General features: G+C 45.2%; 1 protein-coding gene across 1 annotated transcript in view; it reads right to left on the reverse strand.

Moving 5' to 3' along the window:
- The window catches only part of MRPS5 (mitochondrial ribosomal protein S5), a 62337-nt gene extending 39428 nt beyond the window's left edge, over window positions 1–22909 (reverse strand). The window contains exons 1-3 of the mRNA XM_084829089.1: window positions 22818–22909; window positions 6884–7021; window positions 3310–3435 (exon numbers count right to left, since the gene is read on the reverse strand). Of these exons, the coding sequence (XP_084685215.1) occupies window positions 3310–3435; window positions 6884–7021; window positions 22818–22890 (337 nt within the window). The 5' untranslated portion in view covers window positions 22891–22909. The remainder of the gene's footprint in view (window positions 1–3309; window positions 3436–6883; window positions 7022–22817) is intronic.
- Window positions 22910–23779: the final 870 nt, after the last annotated feature.

Consider the following 23779-nt stretch of genomic DNA (forward strand, 5'->3'; position numbering starts at 1 on the left):
TTACCTCAGGACAACCACTCTCTCTCAGTCTAACCTACCTCACAGGGTTGTTAATAAAATGGGCAGTTCCCATGTGTGCTACCATGAGCCCATCAGATAAGGGATGGAATATAAATGAGGGAGGAGAATTAGGAAAACTTCATTCATAATGATGGGGATCAGCAGAAGCATGGAACAAGCTTCGCTCGCTGGCTGGGTGTGTAAGGGATTGGCGCAGCACCTCTGCAGAAGCATCTCGAGACAGCATGGGAACTGACTCAAGAGTCTGATAAGGAAGAGGGTGAAGCAGTGGGGGAGTTATCAAGGTTTCAGGAGATAGAGCAGGGAGATGGGGGAAGAGAGGAATCTGTCCAGAGGCCAATTAATCAGTTCGTTCAAAGGCAAACAGAAAGTTCTCCATCTATGGGAATACAAGCCCTTACAGGGAGGGAGGAGTTGGGAGTGACGGATGACAGAACGAGACCTCGGGTCAAGAGGGAGGAACAACTTTGGGAAGTAAGGCGTTCTTGGCCCACCAAAAGAGGTCTCTTGTGGAAGCCCTCCCTGAGGGTGGGACTAGAAAAGCCACTTAGGTTTCATATAGGCTGGTGCCAGTTTCATTGCAACTTTCACAGGAATAGTGCATCCGACAAAGGGATCTTCGGGTAGTCTATGTAGTATTGTGCAAAGCTAGGTAAAAATCTTAGCTCTAGGCTTCTGGAGGCTGAGGAAGTCTGTAACCTGAAATGCCATTGATGTGACTGATTTGCATAACAGAGGCTATCTACTAAGAGATAGACTTCTTTGTTTGACTGGAAGCAGGCCCGGCAGTTTAGCACTGGACAGAGTGCACCCTGGCACTTTCCCCAATATATTTTATAGTTCTTTTATTGCAGCTTTCCCTAGCCTGATGCCCTCCAAATGTTTTGGACTTCAACTCTCATCAGGCCCAGTTAGCTTGGCTAATGGTCAGGAATGCTGGGAGTTGTGGTCCAAAACATCTGGAGGGCACCAGGTTGGGGAAAACTGTTTTATTGGATTTATATCCTACCTCCAAGGCGACATATGTGGTTCTCCCCATTTTCACCTCACGATAACCCTATGAGCTAAGTTAGGCTGAGAGAGAGAGCGAGGCTGCCCCAAGATCACCCAGTGAGCTTCATGACTGAGTGCAGACTTGAACCTGGGACTCCTCAATCTTAGACCAACTCTCTATCCCACACTGGCTCTTCTATAAGTGAATGGCTGCCTTCCATTCCTGTGGAGAAAAGAATATACTGCTGTGGTGAGGAGAAAACACTGGCAGGCCCGGCCCTCGCAGATAAGGATCCCTCAGGAGGGGGACAGCATCAGAGCATCGCGATCCTGTATCTCGGGGTAAGCAACCTGGTGCCTTCCAAATGTTTTGGACAATGGTTTATTTATTTATTTCACTTCTATACCACCCAACAGCTGAAGCTCTCTGGGCGGTTCACAACAATATAAAAATTTAGAAGTTTAAAACTACAGTATAAAAAATAAAAATATCCAAATAGAACGTAGCAGCAGTGCAAAAGATTTAAAATATAGTACCAGATTTAAAACAGAAACTGAAAAACTAAAATGCCTGGGAAAATAAAAAGGTCTTCACCTGGCACTGAAATGAGCACAGCGTAGGTGCCAGGCAAGCCTCTATGGGAAGTTCATTCCACTACCAGAGTGCCACAGCAGAAAAGGTCCTCTTCTTAGTAGCCACCCACCTCAATTCCATTGACAGGGGCTACTGGAGAAGGACAGCTGAAGATGATTTTAGGGTCGGGGCATGTGGAGCTCCCATGAAGCCCAGCCAGTATGGCCAATGATCAGGGATCCTGGGAGTTATAGTCCAAAGTATTTGGAGGGCACCAGGTTGCCTACCCCTGCTGTATATAATGTTAATCTCTCCACAAATGGCCTGTCACAGCAAATGGCGGTTTTGCTAGTTCGAATGTCATTAAAGTATGTTAACAGCCCAAACTGAAACCTGCCTTCCAGCACTGAAGCACTATGAGGGAATTTTGGGGATGAGTGGAGTAGGGAAGGAGTGGAGAGGGAGGAAGGCTTTTGGGGTTGCCCTACATCACATCCTAAAGGCCACTGTAGAGACCCTTCCCCTTTGCATCAAAGTGTAGGCACAGTATGGCAGGTCCATGGGTCAGCATGGCTTGGCTCTGACAACAAGACAGAATGCATCTTTACCTGTGGCTAAACTCTGTCCGCTCCACACTAGCTAAAACAGGGGGAGAGGATCAGGCAATTAATGAAATATGTCTAGTACACCCAATCAATGTATTCACATTGAAATAAGTCCTAATGAAAATCAACAAAACTTACATCCAAGCCAGTATCTCCAGAACCATGGACAAAAGGTATCATGACATCATGATCATCATCATGATGACTTGGATTCCTGACTTGGATTCCTGCATTGAGCAGGGGGTTGGACGCGATGGCCTTGTAGGCCCCTTCCAGCCCTACTATTCTATGATTCTATGATCACAGAAGCGGCTATGTATGAACTGGCTCATTTATCTTAGGCTTTTTATTTAGTGGGAAAAGATAATATAATCAAATTATAACAAACCTCAAGGCAATTTTGGATGACCAAAACTTTCAAGAGTTATATTAGGGAATTTGGGGTGGGTGTGACAGGAATCCGAACTTCTAGAACTTTCAGGTCTGAAGGGTAAAAAAACGGTGCCATCACATTTTTAGAAATGGCTGTTTTTCACCCACAATTAACGTTATTCAATCAGGTACCAAATTTCGTGAGGTAAATTTTGGCGATCACATCCCATTAGGCTATTTCTCATCCTTTGTAAAATCCGTATCATCTGCTCTTCCTGTTTCTCTGACCTGTTCTGTGACAGTAGCCTCACACAGCCAGCACTATGGGGGCAGTGGGGAAGAGTAATTTTACTTCCTCTCAGTGGAGGAACTTGCAAGATGTTGCAGTGTATCCTCACCTCCTGCTCTGGGTTCCAGCTAGCCATTTCTTCCAAGCAAAACATTCCACAGACTCTCTCCCATTTTGTTTTCCAGTTGACACTCAGCTTTCCATGGAACAGTGCATGCTCACTCCTCTTAGAGCTTTTGGGGGTGTGTTTTTTTAACCCATTCAGATTTTATAGGGTTTTTTTGGGGGGGAGGGTATTTCTGCAAGCCCCAGGGTTCCTCTGAACATGCTAATACCACCTTCTTACATCTCAGTGGACCTGTTTTTGCTCCAGTCGTATCAGCACTCACGTCCCAAGTTCATTATTAGAAAGACTGATAAATACCTATGGACGCTTGCTCATTTCATGAATTTACCTTCACCAATGATTTGGCCTCTATTGAGATCCTTCTTGAGCCTTCTCTTGGTCCTCTTCCCTCTTCCTTTTCTTCCACCCGCACCAGTTTCTGCCAAAACTCCTTTCCAGAGTTCATCAGCTGTCACTGTGAGAAAATAGATTTCATGCATAATTCATTGAAATGATAATTCTTATTAACAGTAGTTCAAGTGGTGGCTGAGGGGTGGGGTGGGGGATAACATGTTCAGGTGTCATTTAATCTGAGGTTTGTCAACTCAACTGGGTCTGAAGAAAGTGTCAAAGCACTGCCGAGACCAGTTTGCATTTCATTTGCTTTGCATGGAGACCTTTTACTGGGATCAAAACCAAGTTCACAAGCTTATGTGTGTGCAGCCTTATCTATTAGGGCTCTGGACAATTTTTTACAGATATACATACATGCACGTCGCATCAATCCCCCCAACAATACTGAACAGTCATTATCATCATCACTTGCCAAATGCCTCCAAATTGCAAGAGCGTATGGAAATGCTGTTATAAAGATAGTTAGGATGCAGTTGAGTAATAGGGTGGCTACCAGCACCAACACCCCTTCCTAGCAGGCTTTGCCCTATTTTCTGCTCCTCACCTCTCCCTCCCTCCCTCCTTCAGGGACTCTCACTTGTCTCTCCTCTACTTCCCCAAATCCTGGAAGTAGAGTTGTGTATTTAGTTGTGTATCTAAAGAGTGGCTGTGCAGGTTATTGCTCACCAGGGCTGGTCCTACCATTAGGCAGATGGAGGCAGTTGCCTCAGGCAGCAGATGCTGAGAGATGGCAGCAAAGCATTGGAGGGGAGAGCTCTTTCCTGTGTGGTTTGACCTGCACCCCTAAGCCAGGCTGCTGCCTTCAGGTGCACTGGAGGACACTGTCTTACAGCCATTCAACTGCCAAACCACTTGGCTTTTGTACATGGAATGGGAGGGGGTGCCATCTTGTTCTTTTTCAGGCAGCAAAATGTCTTGGGCCAGCCCTGTTCCTCACCTCTCCATGCCCGCACTCATTCTTGTTCCTTTCCTTCCAGTCCTATTAAACATGCCAGTCTTTGTCCCTTTCTTTAGGTTGCTAGACATTCTTTTCAACTCTCTTTTCTGCATGCAAGGCATCCCCCTACACATGATTACATGGAGAAAGTGTAAACCAGAAGTAGATAGGTATATTTCTGCATCAAGGTAGCACCAAAAAGGACTGCCCACCATTGCAAAAATTGATCCAAAGTCACCCATGTACTTACTATTTAATATAAGAAGTATGCGGCTCACAGTAAGAAATTAAACAATACACAACAATCAAGCAAAGATTACAAGAAAAATTACATGCACACAAGCTAAAACAGATTTTTAAAAAGATTTTAAAAGGAAGCAGCAGCATTTTATATTAAGAAGTACAATACTCTAAAAAACTCCACACCCCAGGATGGGTGAGGAATGGGATCGGAGCAGGGCCTCAGAAGTGGAATGAAGTTTCCAGGTAGTCTCATGTGTGGGGAGGCGATTCTTGAGATATTCTAATCCAAGACCATTTAGGACTTGAAAGGTCAAGATCAGCACTTTGAACTGAGCCCCGAAGCAGACTGGCAAACAGTGTAGCTGGTATAAAATCAGCCTAATATGATTCAATCAACCAGCCCCAATCAGAACCCAATCTGAACTGTCTTCCAGGGCAGTGCCACAAAGAGTGGGTCACCGTAATCCAGGCTGGGGAACCTGTGGCCCTCCAGACACTGATGAACAACTACTCTCATCATCTCTTACCACTGGCCAGGTTAGCTGGGGCTGATAGGAATTGGAGCTCAATAACTTCTGGAGGACAATAGGTTCCCCAACTGTGTAGTGATCTAACCTGGACTACAGCATGATTGACTTAGGCCAGATCCACACAGGACTTTCTCTGTGGGACTGGGGACACATATGTGGCCTGAGGTTGATCATGTTGAGACTAGTCCATGGCAAAAATGACTTGTGAATGGGTTGACAAATTTCATTTCTCCGCTTCCTTTTCAGCTACAGGCATCTCCCATTTCCTTCTCGATCCCAACCTACCCAGGCCCTCTAATTTTCCTCTTGCATCTCCCCTGGAATTCTGTATTCTATATTTAGCTTCTTTCCTTGCACTCCCATCAACCACATGAATCATCCCTTCTAAAAAGGCAGTAACTGCCCACCCGCCCTCTTCCACAGTCAAGGTGGAAGAGGAGAGAATCAATTCACAGTTTGTGGTGACAATACTGCTAAGTGCTACTTGCAGTCTCCTGCAGCACCCCATGCCGTGACAGCGTGTAGCCAGCATCAATCGATCATTTCATGTCATTTCCCAAAAATCTGAGCTTGGAGCTCTTTAACTAGCTACAGGCACAGCAGAGAGCTCTTGAACGTTTATCACGGAAACCAAAACACGCACGAGGCACTTGACTCCTTACAGTTAATACAACAAGTAAAAGTACACCAGGATTATAACAAAGACAGACAACTTGATCCTAAGCGTGTTTACTTGGAAACAAGTCCCAGTGATTCACTTGGCTGCTTCAGCAAGCCCTCCTCCACTGGCTCAGCCGGGACTCAGCTGCTATTTGGCTCATCCTCTCCCAGATCTGTCTCACACAAAGGCCATGGCATCTCAGTTTACTCACTTCCTTCCTCTCCTCCTGTCCCTTTTCACTTTTGTATTGTGTCCATTAAATTGTAAGCTATTGTTTTAAATTTTGAACCACCTTGACTGCATGGGCAGGAATGTGGTATATAAACATAGTAAACTGAACCCGCTAGGCTTACTTGGACAATATCCAACAGGAGTGCTGCGCCTCCACCAATTCCACTGCGTCCCCGCCAATTCTGCAGCATAAGCAAGGCTCACCATTTGTGCAATGGAAATTCCGGGAGCAATCAGAAGCATGCATTTCTGGAACGGGGCAGGTCTGTGGAACTCACATAAGGGAGGCCCGCCAAACTGTCCAAATCCAGAAATGAGTGTTTCCACTTGTTTTGGAGCTTCCCAGAAAGCTCTGCGTTAAATCTGTTGCACAAGCGGTGGGTCCTATTTGTGCAAGTGGTCCCTCCCGAGTCCAGTGCGCAACGGCTCCGTTTGATACTGCCCCATGTGTGTTAATATGTTGATTCACTGATTTTAAATGGAGGGCCTAATCCATCCTCTCTTGTAGCTTGAAGTCCATTATGGGGCCCTCCCGCACCCAGCCCTCAACCAGGCACCCTGTAGTGCAGCCTTCCCCAATCTGGTGGCCTCCAGACGTTTTGGACCACAATGATTAAAAAGCAAGATAAAATCAGGACTTGAGTTCCAGGAAGAAGGAAATGTTCATCAGGTACAATTCAACCACAGGTGTCCTGCTGAAATTAGTTCTGTACCAAGTTATTTATGGCTCAGTTCAAGGGTGTCAGTACAGGGCTAGCCCAAGACATTTGGCTGCATGAAACAAAGCAGTACATGGAATTGGAGGTGACATCCTGTTCTTTGTTGTAGCCCAAGAGAGGGGAAAGCCACACAAACTTTGCTTCAAGTTTTAAGCTGCAGGGTTCATCTATTGTTCACAAAGACTTACATTTGTTCAAAAAGCTGCTTTGCCTGCACTGCTGAACCATCATATCACAACGTGCAGAAACAAAGCAATGTTTCTGTAAAGCACATGCCAAGGTAGCATACTGGCAATTGATTCCGTACCCCAGAATCGAGGTGCAACCTGTGGACAAACAGACAGCATTATTATCCTAACAAATAGGGCTGCCACTCAACTGCAGAAATGTTAGTGGATTAATTGGTTAAATTAGATGAATGGCAATACTTCTGAAGAGAAAACATACTTTGCTTGCGTTCTGGATGAAGTGTGTACATACATTCTAATAAAAACCATTTCCTTATGAGTGAGAGAAGGGGAAATTACTCTTTTAGAAGACGATCTATATTAGGGATGCAGAACTCTCAGACCATGAACATAATCCAGCCTGCTGGGCTCCCCAATCCAGCCCACTGAGCCCCCTGGAAATTGGAGATAACAGTGGGGACATGAGCGCTGGCTGAGTCACTTTGTGTGGTAACCCCACGGGGATACCAGGCAAAGCCAGGACCGAATCCATTTATCTGTGTGCCAACCAAGTCCGTTTCTCCATGGAGAAAAGTTAAAATGGGTGGGAGATTAATGCGAATACGTGTGGCCACATCCACTGATGTCATCCAGCCTGTGGAGGGCCTGGTTGGAGGCAACTGCTCCCCTCCCGCCCACCCTACATACAGTTCTGCAGATGTGATCTACATTTTAAGGTTCTTGTATTAAAAACAATTAATATTATTTAAGCGTCTGATGAATCAGGGGTATCTTTTTAGTCAATTAACAGATTTTAAGCACACAGGAGGCAGCAACTAAATCCATCCCAAAGAAAAAGAAATGCAAGAAAGCAAAAAGCAAGGGAGAAAGGGGAAGATATATCCAACTGAATGCAGAGTTCCAGAGAATAGCAAGGAGAGACAAGAAGGCCTTCTTAAATGAACAATGCAAAGAAATCGAGGAAAACAACAGAATGGGAAAGACTAGAGATCTCTTCAAGAAAATCGGCGATATCAAGGGAACATTTTGTGCAAAGATGGGCATGATAAAGGACCAAGAAGGCAGGGACCTAACAGAAGCAGATGAGATTAAGAAGAGGTGGAAAGAATACACAGAAGAACTATACAGGAAAGATCTGAATGTCCCTGATAGCCACGAGAGTGCGGTCATTGAACTTGAGCCGGACATCCTAGAGAGTGAAGTCAAATGGGCCTTAGGAAGCATTACTAACAACAAAGCTAGCGGAGATGACAGTATTCCAGCTGAGCTATTTAAAATCCTACAAGATGATGCTGTTAAAGTGCTGCATTCAATATGCCAACAAATTTGGAACACTCAACAATGGCCGCAAGACTGGAAAAGGTCAGTTTACATTCCAATTCCAAAGAAGGGCAATGCTAAAAAGTGTTCAAACTACCGGAAAATTGCGCTCATTTCGAATGCCAGCAAGGTGATGCTCAAAATCCTACAAGCTAGGCTTCAGCAGTATGCAAACCGAGAACTACTGGAAGTACAAGCTGGGTTTTGAAGAGGCAGAGGAACTAGAGATCAAATTACCAACATTCGCTGCATCATGGAGAAAGCAAGAGAATTCCAGAAAAACGTCTATTTCTGCTTCACTGACTATGCTAAAGCCTTTGATTGTGTGGATCACAACAAACTCTGGCAACTTCTTAAAGAGATGGGAGTACAAGACCACCTTACCTGTCTCCTGAGAAACCTGTACGAGGGTCAAGAAGCAACAGTAAGAACCGGACATGGAACAACCGATTGGTTCAAAATTGGGAAAGGAGTACGACAAGGCTGCATATTGTCGCCCTGCTTATTTAACTTATATGCAGAGTACATCATGAGAAACGCCAGGTTGGATGAATCACAGGTCGCAATTAAGATTGCCGGGAGAATTATCAACAACCTCAGATATGCAGATGATGCCACCCTAATGGCAGAAAGCGAAGAGGATCTCAAGAGCCTCTTGTTGAGGGTGAAAGTGGAGAGTGCAAAAGCTGGTTTGAAACTCAACATTAAAAAAACGAAGATCATGGCATCTGGCCCCATCACTTCTTGGCATATAGAAGGGGAAGAAATGGAAGCAGTGACAGATTTTACTTTCTTGGGCTCCAAGATCACCGCAGACGGTGACTGTAGCCATGAAATTAAAAGATGCTTGCTCCTTGGGAGGAAAGCTATGGCAAACCTAGACAGCATAGTAAGAAGCAGAGACATCACCTTTCCAACAAAGGTCCGTCTAATCAAAGCTATGGTTTTCCCAGTAGTAATGTATGGCTGTGAGAGCTGGACTATAAGGAAGGCTGAGCGCCGAAGAATTGATGCTTTTGAACTGTGGTGCTGGAGAAGACTCTTACGAGTCCCCTGGACTGCAAGGAGGTCAAATCAGTCCATCCTAAAGGAAATTAACCCTGAGTGCTCATTGGAAGGACAGATACTGAAGCTGAAGCTCAAATATTTTGGCCACCTAATGAGAAGAGAAACGTCACTGGAAAAGACCCTGATGCTGGGAAAGATCGAAGGCAAAAGGAGAAGGGGATGGCAGAGGTGATTTTCAGCAGAAGGTGATTTTCAGCAGAAAAACAGCTGGAGGGCAAAAAAAACAATTAAGCCGCTCTCCTCCTCTTACCATTTTGCCGCTTAATTTTGTTGAAGGAAAGGGAAAGTTGCACGCAACTGTCTACTTCAGCCCTGACGGCGAGAACTAGGAGTCAATATTCCAGCTCCTTCCTTCCTTCCTTCCTTCCTTCCTTCCTTCAAGTCCTCTCTCAGTGAGAGCACCACAGGAGTTAAAGCACTTAAGAAGAGTTGTGCAGATCAGACAAAAGACCTTCCTAGTCCAGTGATATGTTTCCCACAGCGGCCAACCAGAGGCCTTTGGGAAGCCCACTAGCAGGACAAGGGGGCAATGGCCCCCTTCTTCTGTTGTTCCTCAGGACCTGCCATTCAGAGGTATGCTGCCTCTGATCCTGGAGTTAGGATATAGACACCACGACTAGTTGCCATTGTTCGCTAGGGTGATTAAAGCGAATTCGCTGTTCAGATGAGAATGGCTACCTTAGCCCTGTTCAGCCATTCTTATTCTGTGTAGAATCAACAGGTGAGGAGGAGTGCTCAAGAGTCCTCCTCACATGTTTCAATCGCCTTGTACTCGTGTAGGGCAACAGTCTGGAGAGCCTCCTGTACCTGTGGAGGCTCTCCATGAATGTCTTGGGCTATGTTCTTCTTGTATCTGAAGGTCCTGGCCCATTATACCTCTGACCGAGGAAGGGCACTGGCTGCAGGCAAGAGAAAACATTTTCCCACTTTCCTTCTAGAAGGACCATGTTCTTCCTTCCCAGTGAACCTCACCTCTTTCCAGATCTACGTTTTTAAGGTTCATGTATTTAAAATAATTAACTGTTTCTAAGTCTCTGCAGCCTGATGCTCTGGGGCTTTCCAACCATAGCAATCAGGGTCCTTTCCTACCCCGCCCTTCACCCTTCCACTGAGGGAGGCTGATAAGGTCTCCTGGTGGTCATAATCTATGCAAAATGAAAGGTCCACGTTCCAATAGAGTTATCATTTCTGTAGCTCTATTAGGGGAGGGGCCATAGTTCAGTGGCTTTGCATGCAAAAGGTCCCAGGTGCAATCTTTGGCATCTCCATATAAAAAAGGAGCTCAGCTAGATCATAGTCAGCTTACGCAGTACTGGCCTAAATGGACAATAGTCAGACCTGGTTTCCCATGTTCCAGTTAAACCAAGACTTTTGCTATTCTTATCACAGTCACCCATATCTGGAATGTATCAGGTCACCAATACACCTAATAACATAACAAATTCTGATGGCATCTAGGGAAAACACAATGCAGGCTTCTATTTGATGTGAATGAACCCTAGAAATTATTGTCTGGCCGAGATGTTTTCAAATTCTGAAACTTTCCCATGATAATCCTGGAAGATGGGTTAGATAAGGGATAGTTACTTGCCCAAGGCCATCCAATGTGCTCTATGGATGAATGATAATCTGACACTGGGGCTCCCACATATCTAGTACAGGAAAGCAGCAGGGAGGGATAGACTACAGTTGTCTTTATTATCAAGAAAATATCTGCATGCTACCTGGAACATGACCCTTACTGGGACCTAACAGAGGGAAACCAGGATTTGGTGAAAACTATTTCAAGAGAATTATCATGAAGGAGAAGAAGAAATTGATTCCAAGAAAGAGTTCAATATCAGAACAGCAAACAGAAAGTGAAGACAACTGTGCACAAAAGCTGTTCAATACAGAAATTGATTTCAACTGGATGAGAATGGGCAAGTGCATATAAAGCCAATTAGAAGGAAAAGCGATTGCTAGACGATAAACACAAGAGTTATAACACTAGTAGGTACCTACTTTCAGAGCTGTTTACACAACCAATAACCACAGTTGTCATCATCATCATTAGTCTTAACTAGTGTTGTCAACCAATTAAAGAATGGTTGTTAATCAAGCTCTGACCTTTTAACTTGCCAGTCCAATTACAAGCATGTTCATATCACCATAACCTCAATCTAGGTGCCATTTTCAATGGGTTCATGCTAACAGGCGATCCTATACTTAAGCCCATTGTTTTCAGTGGGGTCAGGCATGCCTAATTCTGCATGGGATTGGGCTGTAAGCCTCATAATACACAGTAATCGACCCCCCTCAGCATTCTTACTTGGCAGGATTAGAAACATCCTCACCCCAGCACATTGGCAGCAGTTTTATGGAAGACTATGGCCTGGTTCACATGTACTGACAACATAGACTATAACCTGGTTCACACGTAACCCTTGAGAAAGAGAAACCATGGTTTGTTATTGGATTGTGAACTCTAGATTTATGGTTAACAACCCACAGTTAAACTACAACGTGGGGTTCGCATGTAATGACAATCCATGATTCAACAACAACCCACAATTCAATGACAATGCATACTCAACCCATACTCTGGGTTGTCGTTACGTGTGAAGTAAGTCTATGTATAAGTTTAATACAGAAAACTATGAACTGTTCTTAAACTGGCACCATGAAGTGTTTTCAGTGACAGGATCCATATTCTCAACATTTTCAAGATGTTATTGATATGCTTGCCTCTTGTCCTATCACTGAGGGAAGTATGCCTGTCATTGCTGACCTTCTCATTGGAGGCAGTATGGCTAAGCACCCAAGAAACCTTGGGATTCTTTGAAACACAACTGAAAACCACTGGTTTATATCAACAGCCCCTCAAAGACCTGGTTCACATGTAATGACAATCCAGAGCACAGGCTGATTCAGGGTTGAGTATGGCCTGGTTCGTATGGGCTGTGATTACGTGTGAAGTTTAACTATGGTTTAACTATGGTTTTATTAACCACAAAGAACCCAGGTTTGTTGTTGGGTTGTGAATTCAGGGTTGTTTGTGGTTAACAACCCATAGTTAAACTTAAGTGCAGGGTTCGCACATAACGACAACCCACAATTCAACAACAACCCATACTCAGGGTTGTTGTCAGGTGCGAACCAAGTCGATATGTAGGACTAGTGAGGTGGCCAAGGAAATAGTTACGGCTCATGAATAATCATACGAGGGGCACACACACACACTCCCTCTGCCCATCCCTAAATCCTTTTGCTAGGATTTTGGATGGAAAACCCTGGGCTGAAATAGCTACAATGTTCCCAGAAAGTTAATGTATACAGGAAGTTGATTAAGCTGCAAGACTGCAGCTCTAAAAACATCCAGACCTATTAATTCTATCTTCTAGTAGGCAACAAATTCCTTCACCTTACATTTTCTTATCTTGTATCTGAACAGAAACCAAACAGGAAAAAGTGAATTGTATTCCAAAAGAGAACACATGCATTAAACAAGACCCTCAGGAACTGTCCGGTCCGGTTAATCACAACTCTGCATTTGCTTCAAAATGTTACCTCATTTCAGGGACACAATTGCTCAAATACCCCTTAATTCAAAATATGACAGCACCTTACAACATAATGGGTGTCCTTTATTTTTAGAAAATCCTAGCTTAGAGATGCCTCAGAGTTTGATAGCAGGTCACTCTAAGAAAGAAGTCAAGCCTCTCCACGTGGTTTAACATTCTTTGGCAAAGGTTGCTAGCTAAAGCAAGGCACAGTTCTGGTCACCACACCTAAAAAACGATATTGTAGAGCTGGAAAAAGTGCAGATAAGGGCAACTAAAATGATCTAAGGGCTGGAGCATCTCCCCTATGAGAGAAGGTTACAACAGCTGGGCCTGTTTAGCTTGGAAAAAAGGAGGCTAAGGGAAGACACGATAGAGGTCGACAAAATTATGCATGGTGTGGAGAAAGTGGATGGGGAGACATTTCTCTCTCTCTCTCTCTCTCTCAAAATACTAGAACCCAGGGTTATCATACGAAGCTGATTGGTGGGAGATTCAGGACTGATAAAAGGAAGTACTTCTTCACGCAATGCATAGTTAAACTATGGAATTTGCTACCACAGGATGTACTGATGGCCATCAATTTGGATGGCTTTAAAAGAGGGTTGGACAAATTCCTGGAGGAGAAGGCTATAAATGGCTACTAGTCTTGATGGCTATGTGCTACATTCAGTACCAGAGGCAGTGAGCCTACGTACACCAGTTGCTGGGGAACATGGGTGGGAGGGTGCTGTTGCACTCATGCCCTACTTGTGGGTTCCTGGTCAACAGCTGGTTGGCCACTTTATGAACAGAATGCTGGACTAGATGGACCCTTGGTCTGAGCCAGAATGGCTCTTATGTTCTAAGGCAGGCAGTTTTCCAGCTATAGGGACAGCCTCAGGTCTAATCCAGCTGCCAGCATAGGTTCAAGTCCTAACAACAAGCCCCCATTTTTACCAAGTACACAAGATACTTTCTAGTGCACAGTTCACTGTCTAAGTTAAAGGGCTTTTGAGCCCCTCTCCCACTTTTGGTTATGCATGTGCAAATGATACAAATGCATTTTTAAATGTTCTTCTACCAGGTTTTTAACCTGATCTGCTTATGCAGGAAGGTGGATTTTCAACTGTATTCCAACTTTCCTGGATTATTTGTGCCACTTGTAAACAGATGCATTCAAGCAAATCTATAATCCTCCACACACCACTTGTTTCCCACAGGGTTGTACACATTTGGGAATGGCTTTTTTCCTCACATTAATCTCTCTTCCCTGTAGGTTAAGTATACTGAAGTCTATAGCACAGAGGCAGCTAAGCTATATTGGGCTACACACTGAGTCTGTTGAAAACCAGGATTCTTTCATCAGCAACTTCTTCCTAACAATAGTCTCAAAAAGAAGACGGCCATCTGATAGAGCTTCTTCCCCTGCAGTGAAGGGGTGGGCTAACTGCAGTCCCCCCAATGTTTTGGTTGGTGAGGGATGATGGGAGTTGTAGCCTGAAACATCTGGAGGGCCACAAGTTGCCTACCTCTGCTGTGGGGACTAGGAAAGCATTTCTTTCACCAATGTCAGTTTCCTGAAAAGGCTGGAAGAAAGCCTTGACAATTAAATAGATGCTGATGTAGGCAGGTGGGGCGTGCCTTCTCCAACCCTAGCTGGAGGGAATAGCATAACTTGTGAATGCTGGTAATGTGTGTTAACCAAAGTGGAGGAAGACTCCCAAGTGACTAGAGCACTTTGAAATTCACCTGCAATTTCAGCCTAAGAGGACTTTGCATGTGTCCTGGAGCGAGTGACTGAGATGCTCAAAGCCTCTGTTCACAACAGGGTGCAGGGCTGGAGTGGGAAAAGGGAGCTTAAGGCTGCAATCCTACACATACCTGGGAGAAAACCCCACTGAATGCAATGGGACTTCTGAGTGGCCATGTATATAATTATCTGTACCGGTTCACACAGGAGCCTGTGCACTAAGCCAATGTTGCCTGCCCTTCATCCATTGCTCATTTCAAAACATGGCCCCTGTTAAGCAATCACCTGCCAGCCAGGAGTCTTTTGGCCCATTTTGTAATAATGTACACAAGAGGTGGCATGCACACCTGTTTGTATATTTATTTAAAACACTTCTATCCAATCTTTCCACCAAAAGGCAGCTTCCAATCCAAAATAAAAATGTACATGTCTCAGATGGACTACTTGGATGTTAACATAAGAGCCATACTAAATCAGATCAAAGCCTTACCTCATCCAGCATTCTGTTCACACAGTGGCCGACCAGCTGCCTGTGGGAGCCCCACAAGCATGACATGAGTGCAGTAGCACCTCCCCGCCCCCATTCGCTACGAACTGGTGCTGAGAGGCATATTACCTCTGATCCTGGAAGTAACATCTACCCATCATGACCAGTAGCCGCTGACAGCCTTCTCCTCCATGAATTTGTGTGAGCCCGTTGGAAAGCCATCCAAGTTAGTGGCCATCACTAACTCTTGTGGTAGCAAATTCCATAATTTAAATATGCACCGTGTGAAGAAATACTTCCTTTTATCTGTTCTCAATCTCCTGCCATTCAGCTCCATGGGATGACTGCAGATTCTACTATTATCCACTTTCTCCACACCAAGCATAATTTTGTACACTTCTATCATGTCTCCCCATACTTACCATTTTTCTAAACTAAACAATCCCAGACATTGCAATCTTTCCTCACAGGGGAGTTGCTCCAGCCCTTGCTCATTTTGTTTGCCCTTTTCTGCACCTTTTAAACTACTAATAAAAACAGTAAGAATAAATATTAAAAAATAAATATGAATAAAATAATGTCAAATAAAATCCACATAAATTAAAAAAGCTGAACGAATAAAGATACATAAGAGAGCAACAGCACTTGATGCAACAAAATGAAAAGGCAATGAAGTATTACTCTTCAAAAGCTTAAGGGGATAAAATGATTTTAACTTGGCACCTAAACGATGAGATAGAAGCCAAACAAATTTCTTTGGGGAGAACATATTCCATAAATGGGTTCCTTCCAAGAATGCTGTCTTAGCTAGCTTCAGGGGCTGGAGCAGGGCCTCATATGATGACAATGAATGGGCGGGTTGGTTCATATAGTTGAAGGATGCCCTTTAGGGGTTAGGTTGGCCAAGGGAAGGCAGCTCAGACTTTGAGATCATTGTACTATTGCCCATACAGCCTAATTGTTTAGGTACTTAATATGCATTAAATATTATTATTATTATTAATGCTACATCAAAGTATGAATTACCCCTACATGAAAGCCAAAATACTTCCTTGCATTTAATATAATGAAGTTCCCAATTAGTGTCTGGCTAAAAACGTAGTTTCTAAAAAGGAAAATTTAAGTCACACCTCTGTAATAAACCAGGAAAATGCCCTTCATTATGGTAGGCAGGAAGTACGGAGGACTAGCCAGGGGAGGGTGCAATGCATCCGACACACTGGGCCTACTGATGTGGGGTGGAAAATTTTCCAGTGCTTTGTTTTTCTGCTGACATGTTACCATTTCACAAGTTCATTAGTAAAAATGAATGTATGTCAATGGTAAATACAATATTAGGCAAGCTTGGTAGTTTCAAAGTTGTAATTATTGTTTTTCAGGTGATTATCCTTAGCATGTATGTGAGACAATACATATATATCACTGAGGGAGCAATCCTATGGCCGCTAGACAGCGGCTAGACGGCCATAAGATATCTGGTTTTCCAGGAACCGACCTCAGAGCCCGTGCTCCGAGGTTGGTTCCCAAGAGAACCGACCTCCCCCTACTTCCACGCTGCCCCAGAGGCAGCGCAGAACAGCCCCATCCACCACACTTGCAAGAGGAGCATGGAGTGGCTGAAAAGGGGTGTGCCTGGGGGCATTCTGGGGTGGGGAGGGCGGAAATGCTTGTATGACATATCTGAATAGGATTGCGCCCTGAAATACATATATGTCTCAGAGTGAAATGGAACAAATAAATAGTCACAGCAAAACTGAAGATGCCTCAACAACCTTAGTGGAAGTAAGCTGAACTCTGTTGATATACGTAGATGAATGGTTGCTAGGATATCATGCACATTTCCTTGGGTTGCTAAAATTAATTAATGTGTCAACAGTTTTCAGTACCATTGCATGTGTGTTTTACATTTAAACAATGTAAGAGAAGTATATGCTATTGTTTTTAAATTTTTACCAGTATTCCAATATTTTTTTTAACATAATATAACATTTAATAAACATTAAGAGAGCAATGGTCCAAGGAGAGCACCCCAGGGACCATTGGATTCTTTGGAGTCCCGCCCTTCCAGGCCATACACACTGCTCTGACCTTGGAAGGGGGACTCCAGGATCCGATCCCTCACCTTGCAGCTGATGCCTAAAAAAACCGCTGGCTACTTTCCAAGCTCGCAAAACCAGTCTCAGGGGGACTCCAAGAAGTGTGAAAGGGGGCATTTCGGTGCGTGGGGAGGGGAAAGGCCAAGATATGATGTTTTCTATGGCTTCCCTTGTCCCAGCCCCACCCCCATGGCTACTCTAGATAGACTCAGAGGCCCGTCTAGAGGAAAATGTACAAACAATAGGACGGAGAGATGAGAATCGCCTCTGTCATTCCTCCCACCCTACTAGCTGCAGCCCAGAAAGGCGCTGAAGTCTCCGAGATTGGAGGCTTCCATCTAACAAGGGCGCAACCTATAGGATTGCATCCTAAGTGTGCTTTCATTTCCCCCCCTCAAATATTTCAGGTCAAATACTTGCAGTGTATTGGGTCAAAAAATTAACCTGGCGTCCTTTATTTTAGCTTAGTTTACTAAATACAAGTTAAATAAACATGCTAAATTAGATCTCCCTAGGGCAGCAGAACATTTTCTGATACAAACAGAAAGATTTCCTATTCAAATGACCCTATGCAAAACAACCTAAGATGCATTGGAAAATTTTCCAGAAAACCCACATCACTGAACAGAACTACATAAACATTGGGTCTCTGCTGGTTCAAACCAGACAACTCAGTGTCAGGGGTGGTGGGATTTGCTGGGGTTTTGTGCTGCCACCTTTTTGAATATGTAACCTCCAAATAGAGGCTGCCTATTCAAAATTGTGGCGGCATGCACCAGGCATGCATCGTGACAAATTGTGGGTTAAGTACCCTACAATTTGCCACTGTTACATACATAAAGCCCCACTCTGCATGACAGACTTCCGAACATGACATAAGAATATAAGAAACGCCCTGCTGGATTAGACCAAGAGCGCATCTGGTCCAGCATTCTGTTCTCACAGTGGCCAACCAGCTGCCCACAAGAAACCCACAAGCAGGGCATCAGTGCAACAGCACCCTCCCACCCATGTTCCCCAGCAACTAGTGTACATAGGCATATTGCCTCTGATACTGCAGGTAGCACAGAGCCATCAGGACTAGTGACCATTGATAGCCTTCTGTCCAATCCCCTTTTAAAGCCATCCAAATTGGCGGCCACCATCACGCCCTGTAGTAACAAATCCTATAGGGCAGCCCTGTGCTGTGCGAAGAAGTCCTTCCTTTTATCTGTCCCGAATCTCCCACCGATCAGCTTCACGGGGTGACCCCATTAGGTTCTAGCGTTATGGGAGCGGGAGAAGAATGCCTCCTTGTCCATCTTCTCCACAGCCTTTCCGATTTAGCTGCTAGCATCTGGGCTACCCCCTTCATGGATCACTGCCTTGATGTGGCGAAGGGGCTTGCGTAACTCAGTGAAGCCATAAGCTATGCCATGCAGGGCCACCCAAGACGGACAGGTCATGGTGGAGAGTTCTGACAAAATGTGGTCCACTGGAGAAGGAAATGGCAACCCACTCCAGTATTCTTGCCAAGAAAACCCCATGGAACGTATCACAAGGCTAAAAGAGATGACGCCGGAAGATGAGCCCCTCAGGTCGGAAGGTGTCCAATATACTACTGGGGAAGAGCAGAGGGTATTTCCAAGTAGCACCAGAAAGAGTGAAGCGGCTGGGCCAAAGCCGAAAGGACACTCAGCTGTGGATGTGTCTGGTGGTGAAAAGAAAATCCGATGCTGTAAAGAACAATATTGTTTAGGAACCTGGAATGTCAGATCAATGAATCAAGGTAAGCTGGAGGTGGTCAAACATGAGATGGCAAGACTGAACATCGACATCTTGGGAATCAGCGAACTAAAATGGACAGGCATGGACGAATTTAATTCAGGTGACCATCATATCTACTACTGTGGGCAAGAATCCCTTAGAAGAAATGGAGTAGCACTCATAGTCAACAAAAGGGTGGGAAAAGCAGTACTGGGGTACAATCTTAAAAATGATAGAATGATCTCAGTACGAATCCAAGGCAAACCATTCAACATCACAGTAATTCAAGTCTATGCCCTAACCACTGATGCCGAAGAAGCTGAGGTTGATCGATTCTATGAAGACCTACAACACCTTCTAGAACTAACACCAAAAAAAGATGTCCTCTTCATCATAGGGGATTGGAATGCTAAAGTAGGAAGTCAAGAAATCACCGGGTTAACAGGCAGGCATGGCCTTGGTGTACAAAATGAAGCAGGACAAAAGCTAATTGAGTTTTGCCAAGAGAACACGCTGATCATAGCAAACACTCTTTTCCAACAGCACAAGAGACGACTCTACACATGGACATCACCAGATGGTCAATATCGAAATCAGATTGATTATGTTCTTTGCAGTCAAAGGTGGAGAAGCTCTATACAGTCAGTAAAAACAAGACCTGGAGCTGACTGTGGCTCAGATCATGAGCTGCTTCTTGCAAAATTTCAGCTTAAATTGAAGAACGTAGGGAAAACCACTAAACCATTCAGGTATGACCGAAATCATATCCCTTATGAATATACAGTGGAGGTGAGGAATAGATTTCAGGGATTAGACCTGATAGACAGAGTGCCTGAGGAACTATGGACGGAGGTCCATAACATTGTTCAGGAGGCAGCAACTCAATCCATCCCAAAGAAAAAGAAATGCAAGAAAGCAAAGGGGCTGTCTGATGAGGCTTTACAAGTAGCTGAGGAAAGAAGGGAAGCGAAAAGCAAGGGAGAAAGGGAAAGAGATATCCAACTGAATGCAGAGTTCCAGAGAATAGCAAGGAGAGACAAGAAGGCCTTCTTAAATGAACAATGCAAAGAAATCGAGGAAAACAACAGAATGGGAAAGCCTAGAGATCTCTTCAAGAAAATTGGAGATCTCAAGGGAACGTTTTGTGCAAAGACGGGCATGATAAAGGACAAAGAAGGCTGGGACCTAACAGAAGCAGATGAGATTAAGAAGAGGTGGCAAGAATACACAGAAGAACTATACAGGAAAGATCTGAATGTCCCTGATAGCCATGATAGTGCGGTCACTGAACTTGAGCCGGACATCCTAGAGAGTGAAGTCAAGTGGGCCTTAGGAAGCATTAGTAACAACAAAGCTAGCGGAGATGACAGTATTCCAGCTGAGCTATTTAAAATCCTAAAAGATGATGCTGTTAAAGTGCTGCATTCAATATGCCAACAAATTTGGAACACTCAACACTCACGGCTTGGGACCACAATACCCGATGGAGCGCCTCTCCTGACACAAACCTACCTGTATACTATGCTCAGCATCGAAGGCCCTCCTCCAGCTGCCTACATTGAGGGAAGCTTGGAAGACAGCAACAAAGGAGAGGGCCTTTTCAGTGGTGGCCCCCAAATTATGGAATGATCACCCCAACAGGGGCCGCCTGGCGCCAACATTGTTATCTTTTCAGCACCAGGTTAAGACCTTTCTCTTCTCCCAGGCATTCGACAGTATGTGATAAGTGTTTAATTGATACTGGAATGTCTTATGGCAATGGTTGTTTGTTTTTGAGATTGTTTGTTTTGAAGTAGTTTTAGGTATATGTTTCTTTTGTGTATATTGTCTGTTCATGTGTTTTTTTATGTAAATGGTTTTTAATCTCTGTATATTGTATTTTTAATGTTTTTAATCTTTGTAAACCACCCAGAGAGCTCCAGCTATTGGGCGGTATAGAAATGTAAATAATAATAATAATAAGACTGGAAAAGGTCAGTTTACATTCCAATTCCAAAGAAGGGCAATGCCAAAGAGTGTTCAAACTACCGCACAATTGCACTCCTTTCACATGCCAGCAAGGTGATGCTCAAAATCCTACAAGCTAGGCTTCAGCAGTATGCGAACCGAGAACTACCGGAAGTACAAGCGGGGTTTCAAAGAGGCAGAGGAACTAGAGATCAAATCGTCAACGTTCGCTGGATCATGGAGAAAGCAAGAGAATTCCAGAAAAACGTCTATTTCTGCTTCATTGACTATGCTAAAGCCTTTGATTGTGTGGATCACAACAAACTCTGGCAAATTCTTAAAGTGATGGGAGTACCAGACCACCTTACCTGTCTCCTGAGAAACCTGTACGAGGCTCAAGCAGCAACAGTAAGAATCAGACATGGAACAACCGAGTGGTTCAAAATTGGGAAAGGAGTACAAGGCTGCATATTGTCACCCTGCTTATTTAACTTCTATGCAGAGTATATCATGAGAAACGCCAGGTTGGATGAATCACAGGTCAGAATTAAGATTGCCGGGAGAATTATCAACAACCTCAGATACCAGACGATACCACCCTAATGGCAGAAAGCGAAGAGGATCTCAAGAGCCTCTTGTTGAGGGTGAAAGCGGAGAGTGCAAAAGCTGGTTTGAAACTCAACATTAAAAAAACTAAGATCATGTCATCTGGCCCTATCACTTCCTGGCATAGAGAAGGGGAAGAAATGGAAGCAGTGACAGATTTTACTTTCTTGGGCTCCAAGATCACCGCAGACGGTGACTGTAGCCATGAAATTAAAAGAAGCTTGCTCCTTGGGAGGAAAGCTATGGCCAACCTAGACAGCATAGTAAGAAGCAGAGACATCACCTTGCCGACAAAGGTCCGTCTAATCAAAGCTATGGTTTTCCCAGTAGTAATGTATGGCTGTGAGAGCTGGACTATAAGGAAGGCTGAGCGCCGAAGAATTGATGCTTTCGAACTGTGGTGCTGGAGAAGACTCTTACGAGTGCCCTGGACTGCAAGGAGGTCAAATCAGTCCATCCTAAAGGAAATCAACCCTGAGTGCTCATTGGAAGGACAGATACTGAAGCTGAAGCTCCAATATTTTGGCCACCTAATGCGAAGAGAAAACTCCCTGGAAAAGACCCTGATGCTGGGAAAGACTGAAGGCAAAAGGAGAAGGGGACGGCAGAGGATGAGATGGCTAGATAGCATCACGGATGCAATGAATATGAACTTGAGCACGCTCCGGGAGAGAGCGCAGGACAGGAAGGCCTTGCGTGCTATGGTCCATGGGGTCACGAAGAGTCGGACACGACTGAACAACTGAACAACAAATGTATGGCTGTGAGAGGTGGACTATAAGGAAGGGTGAGCGCCGAAGAATTGATGCTTTCGAACTGTGGTGCTGGAGAAGACTCTTACGAGTTCCCTGGACTGCAAGGAGGTCAAATCAGTCCATCTTAAAGGAAATCAGCCCTGAGTGCTCATTGGAAGGACAGATACTGAAGCTGAAGCTCAAATATTTTGGCCGCCTAATGCGAAGAGAAAACTCCCTGGAAAAGACCCTGATGCTGGGAAAGACTGAAGGCAAAAGGAGAAGGGGACGGCAGAGGATGAGATGGCTGGAAAGCATCACCGATGCAATGAATATGAACTTGAGCACGGTCCGGGAGAGAGCGCAGGACAGGAAGGCCTGGCGTGCTATGGTCCATGGGGTCACGAAGAGTCGGACACGACTGAACAACAACAACCATCTGGGCTACGCCTAGAACCGCACGCAGGGCACCAGCGGACGGGCGGTAGCAGGGGGTCAAGGGCCCGGGCAAAGGAGCACACGGGGCGGCGAAGGCAGACCCCCGAACGGCGGGAGGAGCGAAGGGCCGAGGAGCGCGGGGCGGCCTCCCGTGTGGAGCTGCGCCGAGAGCTCTCCGGCCCCGCCGCAGCAGCACGACGGAAGAGCGGGCGCTTCACCTCTCCACGCGGCTCTGAGGGCTCCGGCGCTGCAGGCTCTTTGGGCCGCCGCCGCCGCTATGGCCGCCGCCATGTTTGCACCGTCCCTTCTCGGCCGCCGTACTTCGTGCCGCCGCCTCTCCCCGCCCCTGAAGGATCTCCCGGGCAGCGGCGGCCGTCAGATCAACGGAGACGAAAACGTCTCGACGCGCCGCGCGAGTCGGTCAGCGCGACAGGCAGTGCTGAAGACAGACTCTCCTTCCCGCGGCGGGGGGGGGGGGGGCTTCCCGTTAGGACCCAAACTCCGCTGCCTGCACAGCAAAGGCAATCCAGGCGCTAGGATCCACTCAAAGGGTTACAGTCCCATGCGGTTTTGGTGTCACTTCCGGGTTCGATTTGAAAGCACCGAGGCAGTCCCCGCCCCTCACGCGTAGGGCTCTGAGCTCGGAAAGTAATGTAGAAAATCCAAGTTAGGGCGCAATCCTGTGCATGTTTAGACAGAAAAAAGTACACCTTAAGAGAACAACTAGCAAAACCACTTATGCATCACCAAAAAATAATTTAAAAAAAGCGTAAGAGGATACCAATTTGCTTTTTTTATTTAGGGCAGCCAGCCATGCTGGCTGGGGAATGCTGGGAGTTGTAGGGCTCTTTTCTGTCTAAACATGCATCAAATTGCTTCTTTAATTAATACATAGATCATAGAGCTGGACCGCAAGAGTGGGGAAACGTGTGGTCCTCCAGATACTTGTTGGACTGCAGCTCCCATCAGCCCTAGCCATTATGGCCAACGGTGAGGGATGATGAGAGTTGCAGTCCAACAACATCTGGAGGGCCACACGTTCCCCACCCCTGAGCTAGAGGCCAACTTTCACAGTAATGCTTGTACAGCGTCATGCTCTCCTTTACCAATACCAGGGGAGAGCTCTATCTCCTTAGTATGTTTCTATTCCGCTTTTTGACTGCAGTCTTCATAGCGGCAA

Source organism: Heloderma suspectum, chromosome 1 (genome assembly GCF_057233095.1).
Source record: "Heloderma suspectum isolate Gila_16-S chromosome 1, 16-S_ref, whole genome shotgun sequence".
NCBI classification, from domain to species: Eukaryota; Metazoa; Chordata; class Lepidosauria; order Squamata; family Helodermatidae; genus Heloderma; species Heloderma suspectum.